General features: G+C 38.6%; 2 protein-coding genes across 4 annotated transcripts; one reads left to right on the top strand and one right to left on the bottom strand.

Annotated features, from left to right (window-relative positions):
• Positions 1 to 54: 54 nt before the first annotated feature.
• Positions 55 to 5,895, bottom strand: LOC148188885 (uncharacterized). 3 transcript variants are annotated; one of them, XM_088081012.1, is made up of 11 exons: positions 5,797 to 5,895; positions 5,267 to 5,326; positions 5,008 to 5,161; positions 4,818 to 4,901; positions 4,252 to 4,336; positions 3,020 to 3,553; positions 2,770 to 2,911; positions 767 to 1,630; positions 515 to 697; positions 401 to 435; positions 55 to 305 (listed from the first exon to the last, which is right to left on the bottom strand). In XM_088081012.1, the coding sequence occupies exons 1-11, from the start codon at positions 5,892 to 5,894 to the stop codon at positions 205 to 207; spliced, it is 2,340 nt and encodes a 779-aa protein (XP_087937138.1). In that variant the 5' UTR covers position 5,895; the 3' UTR covers positions 55 to 204. The 3 variants fall into 3 exon arrangements, with proteins under 3 accessions (XP_087937138.1, XP_087937139.1, XP_087937137.1); XM_088081013.1 differs by adding an exon at positions 5,475 to 5,556 and having other exon boundaries at positions 2,770 to 3,553; positions 5,797 to 5,819; XM_088081011.1 differs by having other exon boundaries at positions 2,770 to 3,553.
• A 567-nt stretch (positions 5,896 to 6,462) lies between these two features.
• On the top strand, positions 6,463 to 13,457 carry zdhhc24 (zDHHC palmitoyltransferase 24). The gene is made up of 3 exons (XM_042493136.2): positions 6,463 to 7,071; positions 8,772 to 9,049; positions 10,588 to 13,457. The coding sequence occupies exons 1-3, from the start codon at positions 6,767 to 6,769 to the stop codon at positions 10,878 to 10,880; spliced, it is 876 nt and encodes a 291-aa protein (XP_042349070.1). The 5' UTR covers positions 6,463 to 6,766; the 3' UTR covers positions 10,881 to 13,457.
• Positions 13,458 to 14,449: the final 992 nt, after the last annotated feature.

The raw sequence follows: 14,449 nt of genomic DNA, 5'->3' as shown, positions 1-14,449 counted from the left end.
AAGTGGAGTTATTCCAGGTGAGATATTTTTTTTTATTTTTTGATGGAAATGATGCAACAGTTAGACATTGATTTGTGATCCAACAAAACAATCGCCTCTAACTTTTACATAAGTTGTTTAAAATAATAACCTGATGTAACACTGAATTCTGAGGTGGTGTTTTAGTCCTTTATTCTCGGGTTTCGGGATGTCAGAAGAACCCATTTAGCTATAAAAGTCGTCAAACTCATCCGAGTCACCTGCTTGATCAGACCTATTTGATTTGTCCGGCTTCGCTTGAAAAGTCATCACGTTGTCACAAACGGCTGAAAAGATAAATAAACAAAAATCACCATTTTTTAGAACTTTTTATGTATCCATCCAGTATATCCTTTAATTGTAGCGACTGGTGATACTGTACCTTTGGTTTTCTCATCAGCTCCCACGTCCTTTTCACTAAAAATGCGTAAAAAAAATAAATTTGACATTTTCCAGAATGTAGTTTTTCCATCAAAGAAGTAAAAAAATGACTCACTCTTTTTTCTGTGATTGTTCTCGAGGTGCGAGGAGATTCTCGACATCATCATCCTCATCACTGAACTCATTTGAGTCGCCATCAGAGGATCCCATTTTACCCCCCTCCGCTTCCTCCTCCTCCTCCTCCTCCTCCTCATCTTCCTCACTCGCCTCCTCGGGGATGACGAGCATCTTTTTAGATCTGAAAACAGAGTGAAGATCAGGTGGTGACGCTTGCGATTAAAGAATTAAATAATCTGAATCATTTTACCTGCTCTGTGGTAAGATGATGCTGTCCTCTGAATCTCCTTCCTCCTCTAGTGCTGCTTTGTCTCCTTTCTGCTCCTCTTCCTCCTCTCCTGCATCTTCCTCCCCTTCATCTGACTCTCCTTCCTCCTCCATGCTGTCCTCACCTCCTTCACTCTTGTCCTCGCCCACCTCTTCATCCTGCGAAGAACCCTTTTGTCCGTTTTCACCGTCTTCATTATTCAATCTGTCTGACTCTTCTTCATGATCGCTCTTTTCCTCCGACTTCTGCTCCTCTGCCTCGTCTTCTGCCTCGTCCTCCTCTTCCTCTGTTGTATTCTTCTCTTCAGAAGCTTCATCATCTTCCTCCAAATCTCCCTCCTCTGGCTCTTCATCTGTCTGACTCTTCTCTTTTCCTTCAACGTCATCATCTTTATCTCCCAGCTTTTTCTCACACTCCTCTTCCTCGTCTTTTTCTCCCACACTGCTTTGTTCAGAGCGGCTGCTCTCCTGCTTTTCCAGTTTCTCTCCATTTTCAATCTTTACACTGACACTTCCTGATTCCTCCTCCCTCTGGGATTCAGACTCCTCACAGCTCTCTGATTTGTCGTCAGGACTTCGATCGCCCACTTTTTCGCCCTTTGATTCCTCGATTGGACTCCCCAAATCCTCACTCGTAGACTGACTCTCCTCCTTCTGACTTCCTGATTTGTCTCCTTTGCTTTCCTCTGCTACACTCTCAGCCCTCGGTGATCCAACAGCAAGTCCACCACTTCTCCTTGTTCTCCTACTGGAGCTGTTTTTACTTTTCACGGAGGAGTCGTCACTCTCTGAGCTTTGGGCTGCAGCGACTGCAGCAATGACGATGGCACTGAAGGTCTGAGATGACCTGAAGTAAAGAATGGATGAAAAGAAATAAAATAGTAGGCAGGACAATAGATTAGTGGTTCCCAACCTGGGAGTAACCCAAAAAGTTGGAGTTGCAAGATTGTCAGCAAGAAAAAAATCTCACTCTCCTCCATTTTTTCTTTCTTTTGTTATGATATACTGAATAGAGTCACCTCCTCAGTCCTGTAAAAACTATCAAATGGAAGTTGAGACGTGCTTTGCTCTCCCTTTTGTGTGTATTTCAATGTATAACTCATTTTTATTTATTTATTTAAAAGCCCCTATTTATTTATTTTTATTTATTTTATTTATTACAACCTTTAACTAACCAGAAAAACATCTTTAAATATAAAAAAAACTTTTTCAGGCGTTTCCTGGTCAGAAGAGACAGACAAGCTTAGAATAAAAACATAAAATTAAATATGAAACTCAAAAACAAAGCATAGAAAACGTAAAAAAAAACACTAGCATTACTACAAAGAAGGACTGAAAAGTATATTTAATGCTAAAACTGACCTATAAAAAACTAATGTACCTGTCTGGAGGAAAGGGGTTGTTTTGGGGTGACCACTTAAAGTACTTGTAGTTCTCCCGTTCAACTATTAAAGGTACAGTTCACCCCAAAATCAAAAATGCATATTTATAGTTCTATTATATTCAAGAGAAGGCAGATATCTGTACAAACTCTCTGCAACTCACACCAAAACAATCTAGATTTATAAACAGCACTACAAGTAAGAGGATAAATACATATAATTCTGATTTGGAGATTAAATGTCCCTTTAATCTATTGCAATTATGTTTTCAAAATTCCTAGATTGGTACTAGTTGTGCAGCATTGTCTGATATTTGTGTTCAGTTACCCGCTGGTCCTTGGTGTGTTGTAATTCAATGAAATTGCTCACATTTCATTTCACATTTCTTTCGTTTAAAGGCAGACAAGCCAGACGAGTTGGGAGCCACCAACACAGATTCACATCAAAGAAACGAATTAGGGATGTAGGTATGTAAACTGGATGAAGCAGACCAGCAGGTTGGATGAGAACTGCATTGAAATTTTACAGGCTTGTGCGGTATCTAGGGATGGCTTAGTAAATTGGGTGTAACAATTACAACATAAATATATTGGATATTACTTACTCCTTAGAGCTGCAGCTTTCTCTGTTCGAGGAGAAACACCGGGAACTTCTCCTCTTCTCCTTCCTCTTCCTCTTCTCACTGCTGACTCGACTGGAGTCCCTGCTGCTCTCACTGCTCTCTGCATGGCCACCTGACAGACGAACTAGATACCGTACGCGCACACACACACACACACACACACACACACACACACAGACAAAATTAGCTAAAGAAACACTCAGGATCAACTTGTCATATCTTCTCTCCTCACCTGGTTTGATGTCCAGCTCCTGGGATAAATGACTGCTCCTGCTCCCGACACCTCTCTCTCGCTTTGAGCTCGGTGCCGTGCTTGTCTCAGCCTCCTCTTCCACCACCTGCGCCACCCTCATCTCAGGAGGAGGCTCCTCCGTGTGGAGCAGACCCCACAGAGCCTCAGAGCCCGAAGGGACCCCGGCTGCACCAGCAGCCCAGGACCAGGGGTAGTCGGACTGCTGGGAAGCCCAGCCTGGTGGATTGAGCCTGGGTCCGTGGTGATGATGAGCGGGCGTGGAGGTGAAGTGGTGGAATGAGTGAGGATGTGGGAAGATGCTTGGTGGGAGGAAAGATGGAGGGCCATGAGAGGAGCCCTGAGGCCGATAGGGGGCTCTGACAGGAAACCTGGCTGTCTGGGATTGAGGGTGGGTCTGCCAGGAGGGCTGCATGTAGGGGAGATGAGGGGAGACGTCTTGGTTGTAGTCTAAATGATTGTTTTGGTTGTACTGCTTCGGAGGTGCAGCCATTTTTTGTGGCTTTGTGGTAGCACCTGCAAGTAAAGATACGTATGAGGAGTTTTAATGTGTTTGCAGAGTTCCTGCGGATCCTTAAAAATTCTTAAAAGCCATTGGCATCAGAAATCTAAAAATAAGGCCTTAATTTGTATTAGAATGACTTAAATTAATCTTTCAAAAGTCTTTAAAAATGTTCAGTCATGGGAAGTTGGATTTTTCTTTTTTCATTGTATTGTAAAATCTCAAAATAATTAGCAGCATATTTTTTTGTTTTTAAATAATTGACCAAAATCTCTATGCCATGATTGGGAGTCCAGGCAGTGAAATTTCACATGCAGAGGGAAAAACACCAAATCATCAAGAAAATTTGCTAACAACTGTCAACTATTGGCCACTTTGGTTGGTAAACCAAATCAATTATTAAAACATAGTATGTTAATTTTCTTCCATGAGTTCCACTCAAAAAAAGTTTTTTTTTCTCCACATAGAAAATCCATATTTTTCACTGGACAAAAGATGTCCCTCTTTATGTTATAATAAATATTTAGGCAAAATTGTCCTTCAGTTTTAATTATTGTAAAATTGGACTTAAATTTCATTCTGAATGGCATTCAAAAAAGTCTTAAAAAGTCTTATATCTAACATGCTGTAGGAACCCTGGTTTGGAATTCAACATTAAAACTGAAGAATAAATGTACATGTAACTCTAAAACCACTGAAGAGGAGGACAAACCTTGTGAAAGTAAAGGCCGATCTGCAGACTTTGTCACTCGTTCGTCTGTGTTCTTTAGACATGACCTCAAATAATCCTCCATCCTCTGTCAAAGAAACATTTTTTTCATACAGACGGGGCTGCACAGCAGTAACATGTCAACAAAAAAGCCTTTTACTTTCATAACAAGAAGTTATTTTCAGATATATTTTTGACAAATGGAAACAATCTTATCATCAGGCAGAATGATGTAAAAAACGGTTACAATGGTTAAGATTAATAAGCAAAGTTTTGGGTGAAACACTAGGGACATGCCCCCCTCAACATGTAAAACAGTTGCGCCCCCAATTCAAAACAATAAAGTAGCAGAGGACTTTCATTTTGATGAAATTAAAGACATTTACACCATAAATTAATGCAGAAAATTCAATCAAGAAAATTGCCAGAATGCAGGAAATTAAGTGTTTGATGCTCACATACTTAATGAGTTTAATTTTATAGGATCATTTTTTCAGTCCCATTTGGCTCTACAGAAACGACCGAACCTGCTTTATGCATTTACCACAAACTTTGTGAACAGCTTGTACCTTCTTTTGAGCAGCCTGTGTTTTCTCCTTTAGTTGCTGATGCCAGCGGGGGATGCTGTCCTCCAGATATCTGTCATATTCAATCTGCAGGGGTCAAAGGTCAAGAAGAAGGTTCAGCACCAGAGCGTCACAGAGGCAGAAGTAAAGTACAGATATGAGTGTTGTGTTTGTGTTTTTTGTGGCTGTGCACCCGAATAGTTTTCATGGCAGCATTGAGGGTTATCATCTCTCTCAGTGTTTTTTGGGCTTCTTCAAACTGCTGCAGCAGCTGTCGGTTGTGTTTTTGGGCTGCGAGCTCTCTCTCCTTCAGCTCCTGCCAGTGCTGGTGCAGATGCATCGCTCTGCTACAGAAAACACACACAAACACACACACACAGGTTCAAAACATTAACACAAACATGCACAATGATGCATTAAAGCATCTGGCTGCATTTTGTATGTGCACTTACAGCTGTTGATGACTCTGAGGAGTTGAAAAGTCAGTTTGCAACATCACGTGCCTGTTGACACTGAGAGAACGAGAGTGCATCATGATGCAGCATCATCAAGAGCCGTGCCAAACACACTTGTTCACCCTTGCACACAACCCTGAGTTGACTGAACTAAATTCTCCATCTGACATCACATTTTATCGCTTTAAATATTACTCATACGCACAAGAAGTCCAGTTATATTGTTGTACAAATGTATTCATCAGGATAAATCCCTTGAGATGAGCCATCTTGGTTTTAAGGGGGTCCTATTATACATACAAACATAGATGAATAACAAGAACTGAGAAAACAAAGTCTTGAAAAGACCAAACAAAAATGAACAATTCAACCGCTACACTACAATTAAGACAATGAACACAAAATCATCAGAGAGAGGAGTAAGTGATATTCTGGTAAATTCTGTTTGTAATGATATTTAATGAATGCATGTTTTAAGAAAAAAAAAGTCTAATCCCTTTTCTCTGACTTCAAAGCAAGGATTTTACCTGTTTCTTAGCTTGTGCTCTCTTTGTTTTATGAAACTGTCTCTCCCTGCCCCGGTCAGATGTCCAAGAGACAACAAATTCTCCTTCGGTGCAGCCATGACTGCAGACCTTCAGTGGATGCAGAGATTATCACGGATTAAGACCTGCGCTTTGGGGGAGGAGGGACCAGACACATACTGCCAATCCACACATGGGTGTGCTTACGGGGATAGTCACTAGTGAGAGTTTTTTTTTTAAAGTTTAAAGTCATTTTATTTATTTATTGAAAACAGGCTATGTACAGTTTATAAATATAGTTTTGTGGACATTTTTTCCAACCCTTTAAAAAAAATCGAAATCTACTCAATTTTGTGTGACATTTGAAGTTTTGCCTTTTTTCCCATATTAAAAAATGTCCATGCAGGTTTTAAAGGTGTAATATTAATATGTAATTATTTTATATAGATAAATTCATAAATAAATAAATAAAGTTAATAAATAATAATAATAATAATAATAATAATAATAATAATAATAGTAGTAGTAGTAGTAGTAGTAGTAGTAATAATAATAATAATAAAGAGAGTAATTATTTATATACATATATATATATATATAATAGCAGGGGATGTCACAAAATACGATCCGCCAATAATCAGAGAGAGGAAGATGTTACAAGCGGAACCATTTTGTTGTTACACAACGGCTGTATTTTCATGTAGCACCCGCTAGCAGACGCTTCATTCCGTCCAGCAGCAGACATCGTGGTAGAAAGAGACTGTAGAGACACCAACCGCGTCTTTTTTGAACTCTTACATGACATTAATTTGTCCGGAAGCTATTTAAAGTGTTGTTGATATAATGCGGTTCGTGTAATCCCGCAGAGAGAGAGCTAACTAAGCTAACCAACGGCTGCCACAGTGCGTCTGTCAAATCGGTCCTCGCCCTTTGAGCTGTCAGATCACGGAGACCAGGTGGACGGGCAGGAAACATGGCGAGTTTTGCGAGTAAAGTGTTTTTCAAAGTCGACAAGGTGTGTCGCCACCTGCCCGTGGTCCTTAACACCTTCCTGGTGTTCTCCATCACCGGAGAGGTGAGCTACTTGGTGCTGGTCGAGGCTCCGCTGGAGGCGGACCACAAGAGGACGGTGTGGACCACCTGGTGGAAAGTGGTCCACCTGCTAGCCCAGTACTTCATGCTGGGGAACATCTGCTGGAACTCCCTGCTGTTCCTCAGGACCAGCCCCAGCATCAAGGGGGTGTTCCTGGGAGGAGAGGGCATGGGTCAGGGCTGGAGGTAAGGAGAGGGCTGTGGAGGTTATTGCAGACAAGGAAGTTCATGGATTTCAGTCAGAATGTAGCATACGGCCGCTGCACGGTCCACCTGTGCTCTCCCCATCCGTTATCTCATAACAATAAAAATAAAGTGATTCATGCTGGGTATCGTTTCTGTGGTACACACAAGGCACCAGAGTGCATAAAAAAAGCATCAGAATTGAGCTTGTTTGTCAAAAAAGTGCCAGTGGAGGATCTCCCTGCACCCCCCAGACAGAGGTCCCAGCAAAGCCTCTCATGTCCTAAAATTCTAGAAACATCCTAAAATCTGAAGAATGTCCTGAAACCCTTGAAACATCTTAAAATATGACAAAAATTCTTAGATCCAAAAAATGTCCCTAAAATCCTTGAAATGCCCAGAAAATCTTGGAAACGCCCTGAAATCCGAAACATGTTCCAAAATATTAAAATATCTTAAAATTGTAGAAACATCCTAAAATCTGAAGAATGTCCTGAAATCCTTGAAACATCTTAAAATATGAAAAAAATCTTAAATGCAAGAAATGTCCCTAAAATCCTTGAAATGCCCAGAAAATATTAGAAACATCCTAAAATCTGACAAATGTCCCAAAATATTAAAATATCTTAAAATTCTAGAAACATCCTAAAATCTGAAGAATGTCCTGAAATCCTTGAAACATCTTAAAATATGGAAAATATTCTTAAATCCAAGAAATGTCCCTAAAATCCTTGAAATGCCCAGAAAATCTTAGAAACACCCTAAAATCTGACAAATGTCCCAAAATATTAAAATATCTTAAAATTGTAGAAACATCCTAAAATCTGAAGAATGTCCTGAAATCCTTGAAACATCTTAAAATATGACAAAAATCTTAAATGCAAGAAATGTCCCTAAAATCCTTGAAATGCCCAGAAAATCTTAGAAACACCCTAAAATCTGACAAATGTCCCAAAATATTAAAATATCTTAAAATTGTAGAAACATCCTAAAATCTGAAGAATGTCCTGAAATCCTTGAAACATCTTAAAATATGACAAATATTCTTAAATCCAAGAAATGTCCCTAAAATCCTTAAAATGCCCAGAAAATCTTAGAAACACCCTGAAATCTGACAAATGTCCCAAAATATAAAAATATCCTAAAATTCTAGAAACATCCTAAAATCTGAAGAATGTCCTGAAATCCTTGAAACATCTTAAAATATGACAAAAATCTTAAATCCAAGAAATGTCCCTAAAATCCTTGAAATGCCCAGAAAATATTAGAAACACCCTAAAATCAACAAATGTCCCAAAATATTAAAATATCTTAAAATTCTAGAAACATCCTAAAATCTGAAGAATGTCCTGAAATCCTTGAAACATCTTAAAATATGACAAAAATCTTAAATCCAAGAAATGTCCCTAAAATCCTTGAAATGCCCAGAAAATCTTGGAAACGCCCTGAAATCCGACACATGTTCCAAAATATAAAATTACCATAAAATTGTAGAAACATCCTAAAATCTGAAGAATGTCCTGAAATCCTTGAAACATCTTAAAATATGACAAATATTCTTAAATCCAAGAAATGTCCCTAAAATCCTTGAAATGCCCAGAAAATATTAGAAACATCCTAAAATCTGACAAATGTCCCAAAATATAAAAATATCCTAAAATTCTGTAAGTAACAGTATTTTTCCTCTTCTTTTTTTCCCACAGGTTCTGCTATACGTGCGAGACACACACTCCTCCTCGCTGCTCCCACTGCTATGACTGCAAAGTGTGCGTGCTGCGGCGGGATCACCACTGCGTCTTCTTTGGCCAGTGTGTAGGCTTTCGTAACTACCGCTACTTCCTGAGCTGCTTGTTATTTATGTGGTCGGGGCTCCTTTACGCCACTCTGATGAATGCAGAGGTCTTCATCGTCATATTGAAGGAGGGTGTGACCATGCACAGCATCCTGCTGCTGCTCATACCTTGGATCATGCTGGTTTCAGGTACGACCTTGTCCTCGAGGGGTTGCTCCATTTCACATCTGTTTGTTGTAGCTGTGTCACTTTTTCTCTGCCAGCGTGACTCGTACTGTACACACTGATCAGTAGAAAGTCATCTATAAGGTTTCCTGTGTCGCTGTTTAAAGGAGAATGAGCATCTACGTAGAAACTAGGTATGTCAGAGGAAAGAAAGTGATCGTAAATTTTTTTGGTTTTCTGTTCATAAAGGTCTGCAACTAATGATTAGAATTATTCTGGATTAATCAACACTTCTTTTCTTGATTAAGCAATTAGTTGTTTCATCTGTGATATATGGAAAAAGGCCCATCACAGAGACAAAAATAACTTTGTCAAATGTCTTGTTTCATCTGACAATTGTCCAAAACTCTCAAATATTCTGTTTACATTTAAAAAGAAAGACCAAAAGTTCTCACATTTCAGAAGCTGAAAGAGGCAAATGTTTGGCACTTTGTTTGAAAAGTGACTCATGCAATTAATTTTGTGGTGATCAACTAATTATTTAAATAACTAATTGTTACAGTTTCTACTTCGATATCACTCTTATAATCAGACATCTAGTATGAGACGCAAAAGGGACAAACTATCAGCAATATGCACTTTGAGATGTGTAATTACGTCCTTGTTTTAAGTTTAGTCAGTTCAATTTTATTTATATAACCCAGAATCACAGAACACAAATGTGCCTGTAGGGGTTTTAAATCTGCACAGCATACCACTCTGTCCTAAAACCTTCGATTGTGATGAAGAAAAACTCCTTTAAAAACCCTTTATCAGGGAGATCATCTTGTGAAACCTCAGTAACAGCAACATACAGACATGCAATAGATGTCATGTGTTGCCGCCGTCATTATTTTCTTGTATGCTCTATTTTTATCTGCCAGAATTCACTAGAGAGAAAGCTCCGGTCAGAGTGTCCCATTAATCACACACAGAGCTCAGCAGGGAAAGTTGAATTCATAAATACATGGGAATGACACGTTAAGAGCCAAATTGGGGACATAAGTGAATGCAAACATTTTTTTAAATTTCTAACAGCTCTCTAAATTTAGGTGCAGCACTGTGTGATATATTTACAACCTTGTTTGTCATGAGATTAATCCCACAAATGTAACCAACTCTTTTGTGTACAGTTTTTTTCTTTCATTAATACTTAAAAGTTATTTTTTAAAATATTTAGAAATTACATAATACAAAAGGCAAAAGTAATTCTTCAAAAAAAAAAACACAAAAAAACTAAACAAACAAAAAATAAATTAAAAAAAACAACCAGAAAACCCCCCTAAAAACCAATACGCATACAAAACAAATTCATATTTCTACGTAATTATGCACTACAATCTACTATCATCTACAAGCAGCCGATTAGCTCTCAGACACCCAAAAAGCGCGTAAGTGAGTCTCTTGCATGTGGTGTGCAGTTTAGTTGTCCATGTCAGTTTCATGTTCAAATTTAACCAAAGCTGAATTTGTATCGCTGGCTGTGATTTAATCAGTGCTGCTGCTGTCCCTTCTCTCCCCAGGCCAGGTCTCAGCACGTGCCTTCGCCTTCGCGTTCATCGCCGACACGTGCGTAGTGGGCTTTCTGCTGGTCTCCGCCTTCTTCTTCTTCCATCTCTTCCTGTTGTTTCGGGGACAGACCACCAGAGAGTGGTACTCGACCCGCCGACCCTACAGCCTCGGGCTCCTGGGCAACCTGCGTCACGCTCTGGGCCTCCGCTGGTACTACTGCTGGCTCTGCCCGCTCATCCCGTCACCACTGCCTGGAGACGGGATAACGTTCCAGGTCACAGGGTCGCTGGAGCCCACCCGGTAACAGATGAGAGTCTGAACGTTAACAGACTGCGTGTGTTTGCTTTAGTGGTGATGGTTAATGTTGTCGGGAAGCAGCAGCGGGGACGATCGCCTCGGTTAAAGAAGAGGTAGCTTGTGATGGGATAAAGTTTGTGGTTGACTAAGATGTAACTGGGTTTAAATGTTTACCAGTATTTTTCTCCGTAGCCTTTACCTGTGCTGAGACAAAGAAATGATGGGTCTCCTTTAGAAGGTACGTTGACCCAAAGTTAACGCTCATTGAGGCTGGCCTCAGGATATTAACACAGAAATTAGAGGTGTTCCTCTGGAATACTGAGCACTGAAAATGTATGTAAACAACACTGAAATGAGAATGTATTTTATTGATCCTGACAAATTATTTTTTAATCTTCATAAACAAGCAGTCGCAGCTACTGACTACACCTCCCGGGTGGTCACCCTCATGGGATCACTACTTACATGAGCCTTTTTTGTAGTGTTTATTCTGCCTAAATCTTAACGTCATAGAAATTTGACTTGCACTGCTCCTGGATAGTCCATAAGATTTTAAATCTGCTGTTGTGCGTTAGCCGCTACGGTCATGATGTGCTTGTGCTTTCCATTGGTCTACATCCACTCCTGAGCTCCAGCTGAGCACACACCACACTGAGCTTTTTACTTGATATTATGCAGCAAGTGAGACAATGAGTGCGTTTACATGGACATGAATACCTCATTTATGAGGCTCATCCTGATAATGATCAGATTTGGGACATGGCGTTTACATGAGCGTAGACAAATTGGGTTATTCATATTCTCCGTATACATGACAAATCATAATAATCCAGTTACTGATTACTGCAGTCTGTTAGCGCAGGCACCTGTGATGTTTGCAAAAACAAAGTGGCAATAGGAGATTAGAGCAACAGGAAATATTAAGCTCTTAAACTCTGCTAGACCGATCACTGGCTCCTGTGTTTCAGCTAAACGTCGCTCGGATCCATTTAACCTCATTTTAAATTCCATCAGAAATCCCAAACTTTCCAAAGGAAAATTAGGAATTTCTACCAAAATGTTGGTGAAATGTTTATAAAACCTGCGATTCACTCTGAATATCACTGATTCCAGAGTTTTCAAAACATTTCATTATTTTACTGTTTTCCAGAACAAACAAACTTACATTTTTTGTAGAACCGAAGTCATACAATAGGTACCTGGATATCATTTTTAACAAGTTATTTAGTCCCAAAATATTCTGATAACGTAATATTTTGGAACTAAATTACCTGTTAAGAAGGATAGTTTGGCTGTGAACAAGTAGCTGTTGTTACTTTGGTTTACAAAATTGTAAGCAAGTTGGTTTGTACCAGAAAATGATCAAATGATTTTAACCTCTGAAAACCACTGATTTTCTTAATAAATCTTTACGCTTACATTAAACTTCACAGTAGTGGTTTAACTGAACTTTAACATTCCCAGTCACAACAAATAAAAATTGGCTACAGTTCCACTTATTACAGCATTATAGAAAAAATAATTCAATAAAAATGAACAACAAAAATTTCAGTGCCACTTAAGATGATGTAGCAGTTTAAGACGAACATAAAAAAAAACAGTTTTTACTTACTGGAGTAGCAGCATTAACAATACAATCTGAATATATGCTGCAAATCGTGTTCTTCGTTTACGACATCTGTGTGACTGCGGACTTAAACAAAGGATCGGTCGCGTGCTCAAAATAACTGATCCTAGTCAATAAAAAAAATGCACTGATCAGCTGTGATGCTGATCCATCTGATCCGCTTGTGGCATCCTTAGCTCGTGGTTTGGTTGATATTTAATGTTGCAGTTTACAGACTGAAGTCAAATAGTGACTCTTTGTCCACGTGTCACATTACATTATCCATGTTTCAGTCAGTCAGGGAACTCAAACCCACAGCGTAACAACACGATGTACCGACTCGAGCAGCGGCTGTGTCCCAAATCCCTACTACATTCTAACTGTAAACAGTATATACTGTACATAACCTGTACAGCATCCTGTTTTTGCAGTACATATACAGGAAATCAACATTCATTGCTGTTTTATACAATGTGTTTGATAAATACACTGACAATGTTTTTCCAAAAAACAATGTATAGCTTTTTTTTCTGAGGTGCTCCCACAGCTGTTTCACCTGACTGTTTTAGAGTATGTAGGACACACTATATACTCAAAAGCTGCTTTTATTTAGTATGCAGTACAGATTGTGGACACAGCTAACATGTCTCACAGCAGCCAACTGGACTTCTATTACCTCAGTGCAATCTTTTTTTTCCTCCTCTTTTTGCACTTTTGCTTCTGTGATTTTTATCCTCCTAGCCTTAAAATGAAGAGAAACATTTTGAGTATTTGCTTTGACAGGTGCTTTTACTTGTCTTACACTAAATCTACATTACAGCCAAAAATATTGTTGGTAAATATTATTTTAAGTGTTTGCTTAATGTCTGCCTTTTTCTTTTTTGTGCTATTTCATATGGGTCACACCATTTGATGTTTGGTTTTGCCATTTAAAAGTGCTTGAATAAATTGTTTCAAGGGAAGTAGTGCTCCATACAACTTTTTTGTCTTTTGTTATTGTAATTGTTTAAAAACATAGACCTTTTATAATAATTAGCTTATAATTATATGATAATAAAAAAGAGGAAAAAAGGAGGGCGTGGTGCAAAAAGGGGGAGGCTTTTCAGCTTTTTTTAAGCACTGGGGAGGTTTTTTTTTAATTTATTTTGGCCTATAGGTGAAGGGCATACAACTTTAACTGGCTGTATTTTGTAATTATTTTACTGCTGATTTTTTAAAGAAAACATGCTTTTCAAATCTGCCAGCAGGGTTTGGAAAAAATTACAAACAAATCACAGCCAAAAACTGTATAAAGAGGAATAATTGTTGGATATTTGAATTTCCTACAGTCCTAGAGCACATTATGAGTGACAGATATTTCCATTATAACCAAAACTGAGCTTAAAATAGTGATATTTAAACAAAATCACTTTATTCTATACATCTCATTAAACATTTTGCCAAAAATAAACTATTTGCACTAACCAACCAACATGCTCGACAGGAGTGAAAAACCAATGCTTCTTTAACTCTGGGGCCCAGTTGTTCAAAAATGCCACAAAAAAGCACAATATGCAATATAGGATCAGCTGTTCTGTTTCACTTTTGTGCTGGTTTTTCAAAGAAACATTGGACTGGATCACCCATATCAGATATGAACTTTTCAAGATTACAAAAGCAGAACCATACAAAGGTCTTTGAGATTATAACTTTTAATATTTGTCTTTTTTAGGGACAAAATGTTTTTTTTGTTTTGTTTTTTTTTTACTTTACGGTACTGAAAGGCATAACATGTAGCCAAATGTCTACTTTATCTCTGTCATTACTATAACTGTTAAACAAATCAAGTGAAAAATATGAATATATGCATACGTATTTGACCAAACTGAGTTTTATTGCATCTTGTCAATGTTTTTGATCAAAGTTATACTGATCCTATTGAAAGGTTTTCATCAACACCTACTGATGGTGTGATCCAGATCAAAACCGAG

This window comes from Plectropomus leopardus, chromosome 8 (assembly GCF_026936395.1).
Source record: "Plectropomus leopardus strain MGB_pleo_1.0 chromosome 8, ASM2693639v1, whole genome shotgun sequence".
Classification (NCBI taxonomy): domain Eukaryota; kingdom Metazoa; phylum Chordata; class Actinopteri; order Perciformes; family Serranidae; genus Plectropomus; species Plectropomus leopardus.
This window is presented reverse-complemented; position numbering and strand designations above follow the sequence as displayed.